This window comes from Condylostylus longicornis, unplaced genomic scaffold, assembly GCF_029603195.1.
Source record: "Condylostylus longicornis isolate FDR11 unplaced genomic scaffold, ASM2960319v2 ptg000006l, whole genome shotgun sequence".
In the NCBI taxonomy this organism is placed as follows: Eukaryota; Metazoa; Arthropoda; class Insecta; order Diptera; family Dolichopodidae; genus Condylostylus; species Condylostylus longicornis.
The window spans coordinates 1736787-1754383 of NW_026577975.1; the positions used below are offsets into that span (position 1 = coordinate 1736787).

General features: G+C 20.5%; 1 protein-coding gene across 3 annotated transcripts; it reads right to left on the bottom strand.

Moving 5' to 3' along the window:
- Positions 1–1820: 1820 nt before the first annotated feature.
- On the bottom strand, positions 1821–11423 carry LOC129617406 (DNA-binding protein Ewg). 3 transcript variants are annotated; one of them, XM_055532645.1, is made up of 9 exons: positions 11229–11423; positions 7582–8490; positions 7347–7508; positions 6818–7093; positions 6153–6281; positions 5851–6001; positions 5627–5754; positions 4081–4140; positions 1821–2316 (listed from the first exon to the last, which is right to left on the bottom strand). In XM_055532645.1, the coding sequence occupies exons 2-9, from the start codon at positions 8341–8343 to the stop codon at positions 2134–2136; spliced, it is 1851 nt and encodes a 616-aa protein (XP_055388620.1). In that variant the 5' UTR covers positions 8344–8490; positions 11229–11423; the 3' UTR covers positions 1821–2133. The 3 variants fall into 3 exon arrangements, with proteins under 3 accessions (XP_055388620.1, XP_055388628.1, XP_055388636.1); XM_055532653.1 differs by lacking the exon at positions 4081–4140; XM_055532661.1 differs by lacking the exons at positions 4081–4140; positions 6818–7093.
- Positions 11424–17597: the final 6174 nt, after the last annotated feature.

Below are 17597 nucleotides of genomic sequence, written 5' to 3' on the forward strand. Positions count from 1 at the left end.
ATTTAGCTTTCTCTTAGAAATTATTACAATTTTTTAATTATTATATTATGAATATTTAAAAATTATTATATATTTATATTATTTATATCGATTTAACTAAGACAAAAAATTTTACTAATTTAAATTTTTGCTAAAATTTTGTAAATCTAAAAAATTGAAAAAAGTAAAAGAATCAAAAAGAGCGTCTTCGATTAAAAGAAAATTATTTTGTAAAAAAAAAAGAAAAGCTAATCCGGTTGGAAATGTTAATTTTTGAAATTTTATTAAAATATTTTTTGTTTTTAATAAAACTCAATTGAATGATTAAATAATAATTATTACAAAATATGTGCAATTATAATTTTATAAATATAACAAAATAATTTAATTAAATCTATTAAGTTGAGATCATTATTAATAAAACTTATTGAATATACTTAAAATATTTAAATTAAAAAACATTAAAATTTTAATTGTAATTTAAAATTAATAAAAATCAAATTGCATAAAGTCGAAAATTTCCAGAAAAACTTAGTACATTTATTTTGTTAGTTATGACGATAAAAAAAGCAAATTTTTAGAAGAAACAATAAAAATATTAAATAGTTTTTCTTAATAATATTGCACGATCTTTATTAAATTGAATGTTAAATAATGTTATTTAATATAGTTCTAAAATTAAACTGATTTCTTTAGTGATTTTTTATTTACTTATACAAAAAAATAATTTTTGTATAATTACAATTTATAAAATTTGAATTAAATTTGAAAAAGAATTAAATAAACTTATAAATATAAATAAAAATAAATAAACTTATGTATTTTTTAAATAAAATAATTTAAAAAAAAATAATAACAACATAAATATATTAGAAATTAAATTGCAAAAAAATATTATATTTTAATAAAAAAAAATAAAGAAAAACACTTGTTTAGATTTTAAAAATTTTAAAAAGCTCTAAAGAAAATATTTAAAAATCAGTATAAGTTAACACTGATTTAAATAAATTGAATAAATTAAATTAAATACAATAAAATAAATAAACAATTTCAATAAATTAAAATAAAACATTTAAAAAAAAAAATAAAAATAAAACAATTTAAAAAAAAAAATTAAAACAAAATAAAATAAATACGAAAAATTATTATAAGTTTTGACTAGAAATCGATTTGAATCAAATTTTCCATATAAAGTTTATATATTTGCATAGTTATACTTTTTTAGAATAAAATAATAAAAATTAAAATATAATTATTTTATAGACTAGAATTATTTTTCTCTTTTATCCGTTTTTTTTTTTCGTTTTTTTGACTAGAACAGTTAAGTTACTCTTAAATTATTAATTAAAATTATAAATTATAAAAAAAAACTTTTTATAAATAAATATTTTTTATATAAATATTAATAAATAAAAAAAAAATACCATTAAATACTAAATTATCCTATTTTAAATATAAATTTATGGACAAAATTACTAGACCAAAACAAAAAATTACCATTAGAGGAAATGTTTTTAAAACATTATTTCTTTTTTCGCAAGATATTGTTCAAAAAAAATCTTACATACTTATATTATATAATATTTAATATAATTTTTTTCTTTGTAAATTCTGAGAAAAAAAAATAAAATTATTTACATAATTATTGTATTTATATTTTAAAAAATATAGAAATCCTGTTAATATTTTCGCCATTTTAAATAATCTCAGGTACATTTATTTGTGAAAAACAAAGAAAATTTAAATTGGCAAAAAAATTTCAATTTTGAAAAAGTACAATAATTTATAAAAAAAAAAAAAAAATTAATTAAATTTTAATTTGAATTAAATTTTTCGGTTGTTTCTTATATTCATGTTTTCTGTTTGATTAGAAATGATTTTAATTTTGGAAATAAATTTTATAGATCTAAAATATTTTCCTATAATATTCAAATATATATTATAATATACGTACTTTTTAAAAATTCTATAATTTTAAATTTATGAATATAATGTATATACGATTTTTTTTTTCAATTATTAAAATCTATTTAAATTATTTTTGTTTTCTCTTATCAATCATATAAAACATTATTGATATATTATGTATAATATATGGTCTTATACTTATTATTAAAACTTTTTTTATATATTATTTTAAATAAGTTTCGATGTTCACTGTTCTATCATAATGTCTTCATTTTTTACATTTATTCCCTCCATAGCTTTTGTCAGTACTGTAGCATCTTTTAAACTTAAAACTTGTAAAACTTGTGGCTCATTATTAGGTCCTTGAACCATTATCTGTTGCATACCGGGTGATATCGTTATAGTTTCCATATGTTCACCATTTTCAATCTACATAAAATAAGAAAAATATTTTTATGTTTAATATGTGTAATTAAAAGTTAATATTTCCAATTCATATAAAATCAATTTTAAATTTTATTTAATTATAATAGAATATACTAATTCCAAAAAAGAAAAACAAAAAGGAAAACAAAACCAAGCTCGTGTAAATTCCTATTTACAAAAAATATTATGAAAATTATACAAAACAAAAATTACAGAATTTAAAACAGAAAATATAAAAAATCAAAATTTTACAAAAACATAAAAGTAAAACTTACATTATTGTTGAATAAATTGTTTTGAAACTAAATATTTTTCTAAATAAATTTTTTTTAAAATTAATAAGTGCAATTTTGAAATAAAACTGAAAAAATATAAAATAATTTTAATTGAAATAAACAAAAAAAATTAAAATTATTTTCATTTTTGAAAATTTTTATTTATTTTATCTACTGACTTATTTATTGCACATTTATTTATTTTGATAGCATACAAACAACACATTTATGAAATTTGACTACTAATTTCTTAAAAATATTATTAAAATAACAAAATAAGAAATTATATTTTATATAATTTATATACAAAATAATTTTTATATATTTCATATATTAAAATATATATATATATATATATTTTACATTTATAATACATATATTTTATATTCATATACATTATTAAATAAAAATAATTATATAAGGATAGTGGTGACAATAGATGCAAAGGACTAAAATTAAAATAAAAATTTAAAATAAAATAATTTAAAAGATTAAGCTATAATAATATAATAAAATAACAATAAACAATTAAAAGTAACTTAAATTTTAAAAAATATTTTTCTAAATTTAAGAGATTTTCAAAAAAAAAAACATCTATTTTTAAATTAAAAAAAAATTAATTTTAAATATATTTTTAAGTATAACAATTTGGTTATATTGAGTCCAAAACGGCGAACGAATAGGAAATAAAGAAAAAAAAATTTCTTATAAAACTAAACATTTAATATAAATCAAATAAAGAAAATATAAAAGAAGAAATTCAAATTCATAATTACATGTGTATTATAAAAATCAATAATTTGTTCTCTTAATATTCATTTTCTACAGCAAGTGTTCTTATTTTTCATAAAAGTAATTCCAAAAATTATAAACTATTTTATACTACAAATTAATCACAACATCAAAATTAAATTTAAAAAGAAACATACATACATATAATATTGGTATTTTTGTATTTAAAAAAAATAATTTTTTTTTTTAATTTCGTTAGAGAAAAATTTAATTAAAATGTAAAATTTATAATATTTAATAAGAACGACATTAAAAATTACGAATAAAAATAGTTCAATTTATTAATGAATTTGAATAACAATTAAATTTTATTTTCAATTTTTAATAAAATATGATCGAATTTGGAAGGAAAACAAAAAAAAAAATCATTGCTAAAATTAAAACTAACATTTTTAGAGAAAATTTTCGTTTAGACTTTTGGGATGTACTGAAATTTTAAAATTTCATGCAAAATATTGATAACATGACGTAAAGACGAAACTTATAATAGCATTTTCTAAAACATTGATAATATAAAATTTTCAACTAATCGAAAAATAAAATTTAAAAATTTAAAACCAGAAGAAAACAATACTGAATTTGTAAACTAAAAAAAAAAAAAAAAAAACATGTAACTAAGCATTGAAAAACATTTTTCATTAAATGAAATATTAACATTAAGGATTTTCTTTTATCCCTAATATTATAATAAGATTCTTACCACTTCAATTCCATTATCTCTAAGCTGTTCCCAAATATTTGATCCTGAAGAAACTGGAAGCTAGTTTTTTTTATTATAAATATTTAAAAATTAGAAGAAAAAAAGAAGAAATTTCAAAATAATCAATATTATACTTATAAACAGACTTAGAAACAGAAATCGTTTTGATATTTATTAAATTTAAATTTGAAAATCTTTAAAAACAAAAAGACAACACATCCCAAAGTCTAAAAGAACTATGAACTCGATATAAACCCTAATTATTTATAACTAAATTATGACTAGAATTTTAATTGTTTTTTTTTTTTGTTTTTTGGTTTAAAGCAAAAAATTAATGCTTTTCCGACGATTAAAAAAAAACAAAAAAAGTATGTTATTACATTAACTATTTGGCAATCTTATATCAATTTATTTTTCCAAAAATAGAAAAAATTTGGTAATATAATTCTTTTTTATTTTAGATACAATCTTCTTTTTCTATTTTTATACATTCCAATATAGGAAATTCATCATTATCATGATTATTTACAATTCTCGTTGAGTTATCACTTAAAGATTCAATCTTTTTTTTAACTTTATGATCTGCTGATAATATAGATAAATTTTGTTTACGACGTTTATTCTGTTTGATAATGATATTGTTATTATTTATATTATCATCATTATTATTGTTATTATTATTATTATTATTAATTATATTTATATTCTTACTAACAAAAAAAGATTTCTCATCAGCGATTGATGTAATGCTAGAACTATTATTGTTTGTTACATTCGATATTGTATGACCAATATTTTGACTAGATATATTGTTGAAATCATTATTCAAACTTAAAATAATTTTATTAGCTTTATTATTACTATTATTATTATTACTATTAATATTAATACTATTACTATTATTTTTATCATTTTTATTATTATTATCATTTTTATTAAAAATAATATTTTTATTTTCATTAAGGCTATTATTATTCATAACATTATCATTATTACAATTGCTAATATTATCATTAATATTATTTTTATTGATAATATCGGTACAACTGTTATCAAATTTACTTTTATTTTCATTATTATCATTATCAATACTATTATTATTATTATTAAAATTGATATTATTAATATTATAATTATTATTATAATTATTGTTACTATTATCTTCATCTATACTATTACTTTTATAAGATTTAGTTCTACTTTTATAAATAATATTATTATTATTATTAATGTTATTATTAATGTTATTATTAATGTTGTTACTAGTACTATTACTACTATTACTGTTATTATTAATATTATTGCTATTGCCATTATTATTACTATTACTATTTGAAATTTGTAATCTAACAGGATTTTGATGTAAAATGGCACGAATTATTTTCCCATGATTTAAAGTAGTTACATTATTTAGCGATACTGTATTAAAATTATTACCAGTATTTGTATTATTTAAATTAGCTACTTGAAACCCCAAAACAGATTGGGATCCTTGTTGTACAGTATAGCATTGATATTGATTTGAATTATTATTTGAATCTTGTACCTGCATTGGTGTAATGCAAACTGTTCCTTCACTATTTGGATGAATTTGTGATATATTTCCCATTATTGTTTGATACATTGAAGCTGGAACTGGTACCGTAATCATATTACTTACTGATACAGGATAACCTAAATCGATTAAATTAATTAAATTTAAGAATATATTAAAACTGAGAAAAGTTCTTAAAAACTTTTATAATATAATCAACAATCAAAATCAATTACCTTGACCATCTTCTCCCGTTATTATTATTTGTCCATCTTGTCCTAAAGTAGCTTCAGTTAAATCTACAGTCATATTTTCGTGACCGTTTGTATCTGTTAATTGTTGAACAGTCTGGATAGTTGCGCCACCTTCACCTTGAGTTGTATGAAGCTAAAACACAAAATGTTTTATCTTAGTTCATGTAAATTCAGTATTAACAAATAGTATAATATTGTTAAACCTAATATTGTTTTAACAAGTAAATTAAAAATTAGAATAAATTATTATTTATTCTAATATAATCATTTATTATTATACTTACAGTTGCTACTCCTTGCACTTGAGCAGTCGTTCCATCCGGTAAAGTGATTATAGGATTATTAGGATCGACTTGTATCAATGATATGGTTCCATCAGCATTTTGTATTGAAGAAATCACTGCTTGTGTATACTGTAAAGAGAAAAACTTTTATTGATATAGTAAAAATAAAAATTTTAATCAAACGAAAATTTATAAAACAGTTTAAAATAAACGTAGCAAAAATAATAAAAAACAAAGGCAATTAAATAAAGTATTTTATTTGTAAAATAAAAAACAAAAAAATATGCCAAAACAAAAATAATCAAGTAAATTAGAACATAAAACAAATAAATTAAAAATGCTATAAACATTATTTAAGAAATATCATAATCATAATTTAAGCTTGTAAAGTAAAACCTATTAAATAAGTCAACTAACAGAATTAAATATATTGCACATTTAATGAAAAATTTAAATTAATTTTTTAAATGAAAACTATTACTTTTAATAGTTTGGAGAACTCATTTCCAGAAAAAAATAATTGACCAATTTAAAGATTTTACTTAATTTTAAATATGTATAATTAAAAAAATTATAAATGAAATAAACAAATATAAAACAAAAATTTTTTAAACAAAAAAAAAATTTTAACTATAAAAACATTAAGGAAGATTGCGAGTACGAACATCGACATCATTCAAAGTCATTGGATCCAGGCAAACTTGAGCATTCGTGATAGTTTGCGCAGCGGCATTATTTGTGGGAGTAGTGTGAATTTGAATTTTAGTCGTACCATCTGAAGTTTGCTGTTGTTGAGTTTGAACTATTTGCTGCGTATGCTGTTGTTGTTGCTGTGATGACTGTTGATGTTGCTGTGTATGCTGCTGCTGTGATTGAGTTTGCTGTACTACTTGAGCATTTGATATTATTGTTCCAGAATTATGAATTTTTAACACACCAACCTGATTTTTAAATATTTAAAGATAATTGTCTATATAAGCTTTACACTTCTTGTTAATCAGGAAAAATTTGTCAATTGGAAACAAAAAAATACTACCATTTCTCTTATATCGAAAAGTTGCATAAGTAAGCGATTTAAAGTGTAACAATTAATTAAATATGCACACGAAATTTAAATCGAAGATAATTTTCATATTAACCACGATTTTACAACAAAAACAATGTGAACATATATTTAATTAATTTTCTACTCACATTATTATTATTAGTGACAACTGCAGTTGTCGTTGTTGGTGTTGTTGGAAGCATTTGACCAACTTTTTCTTCTTCATCAGAAAACGTTGGTAAGAGATCTTCTCGACCATGATATCTATAACAGTTAATAACTATTTTTCTCAATGCATGTGTCCAACTTATCTAAAAAAAATAAGATAAAAATATAAAAACAATTGTAATTGGCATAAAAGTCATTGCAGTCCGATTCACATACTTTTTGTTTTTCCTCGTCACTCCTTGCATCCATTCTCACATTCGCCCATGGAAGTTCCTTTGGCCACCAAGGAGGTCTCGTTGATTCTCTTCCCCAACCTGGTTTACCACGACCAGTTGAATATTTCAACATCAGTGGAATAAATGCTCTAAGCTGTGCTTGAGTCATTTTCTCAACTGGTGTTGGAATTCCATCAATTATTAAAGGTGGTAATTCAAACAATGATGGATCTTCTTGGGGTGGTGGAGGAGCTTGTTGGGCTAAAGCATTTTCTAATTCATCCATAACAATATTTTTTAAATTACGTACAACATCTTCAAGTGGTTTTGCACCAAAAACCTTATACGTTGTATTAGGTTTTCCTGGTGTTGCTACCAATACAATAGCTTGTTGTCCAACTCTTCCAGTGAACTCATATATAATTTGCCTTAATTTACGTAATAAACGGTTTTGTTGACGTTTTCTTATTGAAGGATTTGTTTCAAAAGAATGTGGTCTTTTACGTTTTTTCGCCGAAGCGATTGCAGCAGCTGCCGCAACTCCAACAGGTCCTGCCTGAGCAAGTTGAGATGCAACTTCATCATTTAATGTCATTTGCATTAAATCACCTTCCTCATATTGACTTCCGGGACTACTTGGCGGATCATCGTCATCGTCATCTGATTGACCACTCATTTGAACATCTTCAATCATTTCAATTTTGTAGGTTTTTTGATTTATAGTTGCAGTATTCGTACTGGTCGAAACGGTGGATACATTCATTTTCAGTTTTTAATGTTACTTTAAGGATTTGATACTTAATAATACTTAATTTAATACAGCAATTTTTGCATTTAATCGTTATTCTTTGGTTTCTTATTTTTTCTTTGGTTGATTTTGCCGCATTGAAAAAAGGAATCTGCGGACTTCCTAAAAAATAAAAATTAATTCTTATTTAATTTAATATTTGCTAAACTATATTTTCATTTTATTTTTTAAATATTTAAAAAAAAAAAATAATTTTAGCACCTTTCAACTTTTTTTATCATCCCTTGATATCAAATTATGCATATTATTTAACCTATTTTAGTAAAACCCGCAAGTCAAATTAGAACAAAAAAAAAACAACACATATAGATTAGAATGACTAAATCGGAACACCTTTTTTTACATTCCAACAATTCTAATAAAACGTTATGAATATTTGACTTTATTTTCCCCTTACTTTAAAACTCTAACAAGAATATAAAATATTCATATTTCACACATTTCATATATATGGGGAAGTAAATTGAAAAAACAAAATAATCAAGGGTTGGACTCATTTTCATAAAAACTGTAAATACGATCTAGTAAAGGTTCAATAACCGAAATTCATTCTCATTAAAAATCCTTAAGGTAAATATGATATTCGTTTCATACTCGTTTTACTTAATAGAACGAGTATGATTAAAGTAATTTACTTTTTAATTGAAAAACTTAATATTGCATGTCGCGTTCACGCATGCACCCCTTATATTTATTTTTATAAAGGAAGTAGTAAAACAAGCCAAAGGATTATGTTTTGTTAATGTATATGTTAGTATATTATATAACTACTATATATTATGTACGTATATGTACGTGGGGTAATAGGTCTTTTCAAATTTACTTATTCATTTCATTTATAGATTTTATTGTATTGAGCACGTAAAAGATTTTTGTTAAAAGGCATGCATACATATTTGATTTGAAATTAAATAAGTATTTTCCACTACGTATGTTAAACAACTTTTGTGTTATCAGAAAATTTTCAAAATGTAATTATTAAATGTTTGAATTTATACCTACTAACGTATGTAGATTAATTCAGGAATATAAAAATTTATATCTAATCGTTTTACATATTTCTAATTGTAATACGTTTATAGAATCTAAACAAACAATTTATTATTTATTTAATAACTTATTTTCCCACCGTTTGTTATCGTTATATAATACAACAGATTCATAAATTGAATATAATTTAATTTTATTAAATTTTTTTTCACGTACGAGTATTAAGCTGAATTTCACTATTTTATACAAAATACATTATAAGCTAAATATTTGAATTCAAATATTGAATTTGATTTTTTCAAAATTTCAAAATTATGTGACAGGTTCAATCACATCTAAAATAAATTGAGAATTTTTTAAAACAAAATTACAAAATTTAAATAATTTTTTTTAAAATAAAATAGGTATATATGTATGTAGAATTTGCACAAAAATTTATATAACTAAATTAAATTTTTTATAAGCTACGAATTACATGAGAAACATAAACAATTTTTCCATATTTAGTAACTTCACCGATAGATGTCAATAAGAACAACATTATTTTGCTTAATATTAATACAAGAAATAATATACCATATATATATACCCATTGGTTTTTTTCCCCTTATTACAATAAACTCTTGCCTCTGCCATTAATTTTAAGATTATTTTTTTGATTTAAAAATACAAACGTTTTAGTTTTTCTAGACCGTAAGATATTATAATTTTATTTTATTAATAACGTAAAATATAAAAGAGGAAAAGGCATTAACCAATAGTTAGGTCACATAGGGTTAACCCTAAAAGTTGAGTATTAAAAATGAGCTAAGATGCATGTTGAGATAAAAAAAAAAACAGAAGTACAATGTTTGTTTGCTTTTTCATTTGGTTGAACTAGTCTAAAAATTGTCTAAAACTGGTCTAAATTTTCATTCAAAATTATAAAATTCTTATTGATGCAATGTTTTTAATTTCTGTAGAATAAGAAATGAGCAAATCAATTTTTATACCAATTACAGAATTAAAATTATACTAAAATATCTTATTGGGAATTGTTTTTTTTTAATTAATTTATAATACGAATGTATGCCTAAAATATTTTATTGTTGAATTTTGAAATTTTTCATATTCTTTTTGACTAATATATTAGGCTATTTTTAACAAACAATAAATAATAATGTTTGTCGAATATTAAAATTTATAATAAATAGATATACAATGTATATAAATACATATTAGTATATAACAAATATATATATTTACACCATATTTAAATCTGCCATTTTAAGTTGCATCATATTTATTATTTTCTCGAATGGAATTTTCTAATTAGAAAATTTTTCAATGTTTTTATTTTGATTTCTAAATCATAACATAAACAAAAGCTAGCATATTTTTGTAATTAAAAGATATTATGACCGAGTCACAACCCAATTGAGCATGCATATTTATTAAAAGAAAAAAAAATTTAATGTCAAAGATAGACATTAGATATCAACAACCGTCAAGACTCTTTTTTAAACTTCACAAATAAAACAAACAGAAGCACAAGAAAAAAACAAAAACCAAAATACGCACATAATAGTCTCAATAGAATTTTTTTTTTCTGCTTTTTGGAGCTCTCCAAATAGAGCCCCAAAACATCAATTATTTTTTTTTTCTTGTAAAATCAAAATCTTTACCACTTTTTTTTGATTTGATAAGTACATTATTAATTTTTTTTTTAAAATGTTTTATGTTATCGGAAAGCACTGTTCATTTTCTATTAAATTCACCATATAAAATTTAAGAAATATGCAATTGTTTTGAACTTTTTTTTTTTAAAAAAGAATTCATGAAAACTCAAAAAATAGAGCAAGTCCAGTTACCTATATTTCTGTCACGGCTGCGTACGCACCTGCGTGTGGTTTTTGCTGTTTTTAAAACAATAGCAATAGTTTTTCACATAAACAACTAATTATTTAATAACTTTTCACTATTTTTAATAATTTATATCCATTTTTCTACAATATTTTTAATATTTTATTGTAGGACAGTAACCAGCTTTGACATCGAAGTATGTAGTTTTAACATATCTATTTTTTTACTCTTCTAACATTAATAGATTTTTACGATTGTCCTTTTCTTTGCATTTCTCTCCGATTATTGATTAATTTGAAGAGAGAAGAATAATTATCTATTTATTTTTCTCTTTCTATTCATAAAAATTTATTTTAACCCTTTGTACCTTTAAAATTATACCAATCAGGTCACAATAATTTTTTTTAAAATGGCAAATATTTAGGTAACATATTTTTGATCTTAAAAATACATAATTTGTGATATAAATTTGAGAAAAATTTTTAATAAACAATAAAAAAATTTTTCATTGAAAATTAATTACATAATATAGCAAAAATAAAATTTTGAGAGAATAATATGTTTATTCACAATAGTAAAACGACAAATAAAATTTTTACAATTCTTTAGACCAAATTTGTCACAAATTCAAAATAGATTTAAGAATTTAACATCAAAAATGTGTCGTTCTAAAATTTCTTATCTGTATTTTAATATTTTTAGTAAAAATGTATTTAAACAATAATTACGAATCATTTTGATGTAGACTTCTGTTATTACTTCCAATCATGTTTTTTTTGTTTGTACATTTATTATATATTGAGTACATTTCAGTTAATATTTTCAATTGTTGTTATTATATAAAAATTACATTTCGCTAGTTTTTATCACCGTGAACTTTTTTACCACAAATTACTTTTTATCCAAGACATATACCTTCGTTAATATCTTGACAATAAAAACAAGAAATTTTCATATATTCACAATAGTATTTTAGTCAATCAAAATAATTTTTTTTTTTTTTTGTGGTTCACAGTGATTTTACTAACACAATATTAATAAAAAAATAATTATGTATAAACAAGGATTGCTTATTGCATTAGTATTACAATCATGCCAGTAAGTTTCTGAAAATGCACACATACATATAATTTTTTCATATAGCAAGGCAATAAAACCTTGGGAATTAAGCTTGGGAATTTTTATTTTATATTAATTGAAAAAATTTTCTTTATGGAACTCACAATAGATGATATGCTAGAATGTGAAGATGATAATTGCTAGAATGTATAAGTTTTTTAGCTTAGTTATAAAAATTCATTCAATATAAAATTCTATTTTATAGCAAAAATTTAAGAAATCATAGCATTTTAGAAATTATATTTTACACACTAAAACAGAATTTTATGTAGGATTAAAGGTGTCAAAATCGTCATTGAAACTGACATTCAATTAAAATTTATTACTTTATTTTCAAACTTATTCATATATGAAAAATACATTCATTTTGCATTCATCTCTTTTATTTAATTCTGTGCATTTATATCTGAATTAACTATGTAGCTGGCCATACAATCCATTACTTTCCATCGGATTGTCTTTTCACCGGACTTAACTAACAAATTCAAAAGGCGATCATTATATACGAAGGTATTTTAAGGGACATGCATATAAAATTTATTATTAATATAATTTAATTAATAATTTCTCAATATATTCAATTATTTTTATTATAATAATTTTTTTTTCTTATTTTTGAATTTATTAAAAAACTTTTTACAAAATTTTACAAATGTTCTAATATATTCCTTTAATAAATCATTAAAAAATCAAAGTCAGATAATTATCCAACTTATCGATTATTTATCCAAAGTGTGACTTGGTAACAACGTTTATGATGCAGCAATTATAGATGAAACATGATAATATTTTTAAAATCTTTTATTTAAATTTTGTTATTTCCAAATTTCTGTTCTTCAAATCAAAATGCATCTATCGTAATTGATTGCAAATTAAAATGTTGTCCATGTATTTTTAGCTATTCCTAAAATAATAAAGAATATTTATATATATATAAAATTAATTATGTAAGGAAAAATTACAGAGCTCATAAAATATATTAAAATAATTTTTTTCAAATTTTCTAATTTTTAATAATTATAAAGCATTTTAATAATTATTTGATAATTTTTTAAATAAAATTTTTAATTATAAATAAATTATTATTTAATTTCGATATACATACCAAAATACACCAAAATTATTTAATTATACCATAATTATTTAAAATATTATTATATAAAATTACAATTTATGTAATATGTAAAGTTGTTATCCAAATCACAAAAATGCCCTTCATTAGGCAGCTAACAAAATATTATTAAAAAAAAAAGTTAGTCCTGCCCAATGACGGACTGATTTGTAATTCAAATCTCCTCCTCTTAATCATTTAATTTTAATTTTAATTAAATTTAAAATATTTAAACTAAAATTTCAATAATTAATTTTTAAATATATTTAATTAATTTATATTTTTATAAATTTCTAATATTTAATTTAAAATAAAATATAATTTCACTTGCGCTATAATGAATTAATCCCGCACATTTTATTAACACAGGCCAAAATTCTAAAATAGAAAGAATGTTAATGATTTACTTTAAATATTGCAACATCCTTTTTATGCGTTCAAATCATTGATAAGCTTGGAATTTATATATACTTAATTACCATATATTTTAGCTCAGTTTTAAAGTGTAAGTTTAAATTACACATGTATATAGTTTTCAGTTTAATCGCAAATTGAAAAAAAAAAAATAAAAATAATAATTAAATAAAAATAAATAAAATTCCAGATAAAAATTGTATGGAAATTTTAATAATAAGAAGAGAAATTTTGTTGTAAATTAAAAAAAAAATAATAAAAAACAGAAAATCTTGTGGGTTTTTCTTTAATTTGATAATAAAATACTCTTAGAAACAAAACTGCTATATATTCAATAACTGTGTATAAATGTATATATATATAAATATGTTTTATTTTATCTTTAAATATTATGTGGCAATCATTTTACTTATGTATTAAATGTATTATTACAGAAATGAACATAGTAATCAGTTTCAGTTATTTGCATATACACAATTTGAACAATTATTGTCCAGGGCGCCAAATTGTTAGTAAGGCACAAAGGCACTAAATTCATTTTAAAATAAATTGCTTTAAAAAAGTACCGAATTTACGTGAATCATCTTTTGTATATTACAAAATGCGAGAACCCTTATATTCAATCATGATTTTCAGGACACAAATACCTTCACATTCAATCATACGTTATATATGAAAAATAGACGTTAATAATATGATATATTATCTAGGGCGCAAATACAAATCCGATAAATCCGGATCTGACTATTTGAGATATGTGATATCTCAAATAGTTTTAATTAAAAATAGAAATAACATGAAATATACATTTAAATAAAATTTTAAAAGAAATTTCTTCTAGCTGCATCAAGCAATACATATTATATATACGTATATGATTTAGTGACGAAAATTATTATTTTATATTTGAAATCATAATATTTTAACTTAAAAAAAAAATTCTTTATCGCACATAATATAAGAAAAAACTAAAATAAAAATGCTGGTATAATATAATTTTATCTTGAACTTAAGACGTGCCTAATTCTGCGGCAATAAGGCAAAACAATGTATTTTACAAATACATTTGAGAATTTTTACTTATTTTAAATAGAAGCTTGGTTATCTCCGTTAAGCCCTCGATAATAGAATAATGAAAAATTAAATAATAATGTAAATTCACAAAAAAGAGTTGCTCAATTTGATTTTGCTCAATTGAAAATAAGTATCGACGCAATAGTTATTAGAAAAAATTTGGCTCTAATTTTCGGCTCTTATATTAATAGCACTTAGATAAACAAAATTTTTAAATTCTCATTTTAGAGTCTTTAATTATAAGCATAGAATTTTTCATTACCATCATATAATATCAATATTACCTAAATCTTATGTATACATAATTTAATCTGAAACTCAATTTAATATATAACAATTATTTATAACATTATAATGCTCTCTCAGTTCTAGTTATTAGTTCAGATTAAAATATTGTAATTATACTCATTTTAATTAACCAACAAAAAAAAATTATTAATTTATTTTTATTCAACATTATGTATTTTTCAAAAAGGAATACAAAATCATGTATATACATACATACATATTCAAATATATATATATACATATATATATACTAATTGTTTCTCCCTTATTTATAATTCAAATAATAATAATAACAACAAAAAAAAAATAAATAAATAAAAACACGAGAAAACTATAAAAAAGCTTTTCACGAGATTTTATAGATTTTTTCCAAAAATTTTTACAAAATATTTTCAATATTAAATAAAAAAATTATGAAGCTATATGTACATACTAGGCTATATATTAAGACAATCACGCTTATTATAAGAAATATAACAAAATATAACAAAATATAACAAAATATAACAAAATATCATAAAAAATCATCTACAATGCCTGGACAGCATAATAATAATAAAATATATAAATCAAAAAATAAGTAATTAAAAATTTTGATTTTAAAATCAAAAATATAAAATATTCAAATAATTTTTAATAATATTTTTATATACATATATTATACTTGTTTATTGTTATACAATGGTATATATTATATTACTCTGCTGATATATATGTAAATATTTTCTTTATATAACATGCTTATGTACATATAACAATATAATATATATATGTATATCCTTTCGTTTTTTAGTAGGTCACATCACGTGGAATTATTTTTCACATATATATAAATATATATATGTATACTTTATTGCTTTAGTATATCAATATATAATAATCTTGTTTAAATATATGTATATATGAGTTATACATTATAAATAAATATGATATGCAATATACACTCCATATATATACTTATATATATATATATATCATATAATTTACATAAAATATTAGAGCAACCAGATTATTATTAATATTAAATAATGTACCTATGTATATATACATATATCTATAGGAGAAAAAAGGATAAAAAAGTGAAATGAAATTATTATTTTTTTTTTTTATTGTAAACAATAAAAATATTTTCTCTTGAATATTTTGACAGAATGTTACATTATTTATAATTATGGTAATAAAATATTTTTTATAATATTATTAATTATATAACACACAATTATATACATACATATATTTTTGTAATTTCTCACCAATTTAAGCTATATTGTCTCCAACAATACATGTGAGATATTTTTATATCTTTATTTTGTATTCAATGTTTTTCTTATTAACTTTCTGGTTCAATATTTTTAAAATTATTCTATCTTTACCTATAATACCCTCATCTTACTCATTTTAAAGATATTCTATTAAATAGAGAATTGTCATAAATTGGCTGTCAATTGTTATAATTTTTAGTTAAAAATACAAAGATAAAGAAATCTATCTCATTTTTATTATAATAATCGAAATTATTATTTGTTTTCTTTTAATGAAAATGCTATAAGTAAATGAAGCATATAATTAAATAAATTTTGAAAAAAAAAATATAATTTAAGTACGTATGTATGTATTTATTTAAATATCAACTAATTTTTTAATTGGATATAAGTATATCAGCTAATCACAATTTACTAAATTCCTACTTATATAACAAATTAAAATTTTATAGAAATTAATATGAGACTTTCACTATATAATATATATAAATTGAGTTTCTATACTTGAGAATATATATTTGCCATAATATATAAATGAATGAATCAAAACAATATATATAGGCATATTAATGAAGATTTAATTTTCATATATCCGAATACTGTTATACTGAATCAAATTTAAAGAAATTGAATCAATTCCTACAATAATTTATTAGATATTCAAAGACTTCCTAATATTCCCTTACTCAGACAGAAAAACCAAGTATTAAAATCAACAATAGAGAAAAAATTTGAATAAATTATATTAAAAAAATCAATTTGATTCTCAGACGAAACTGGAAAAACAAAAACTTCAAGGTACTCAATCAAATTTAAATCTAATTTGAGTAATTTTGAATTAAACTACTAATATGACAACAATCTTAATTATTTATTTATAATTAAATGACAGAACTGTCATATTTTATTTAATTTATTCTTTTATTATTTATTATACAATAAAAATTAATTGATAATTATATTTGATGTAGGTATACATATGCATGCATTTACATAATTTTTGTACCACAAATTAATTTTAATTCTAATTAATCTAAAATTTTATTTCGAAAAATTCGGCCTATACTAATTTATTATTAGGAATATTTTCATAATATTACTTTATAACT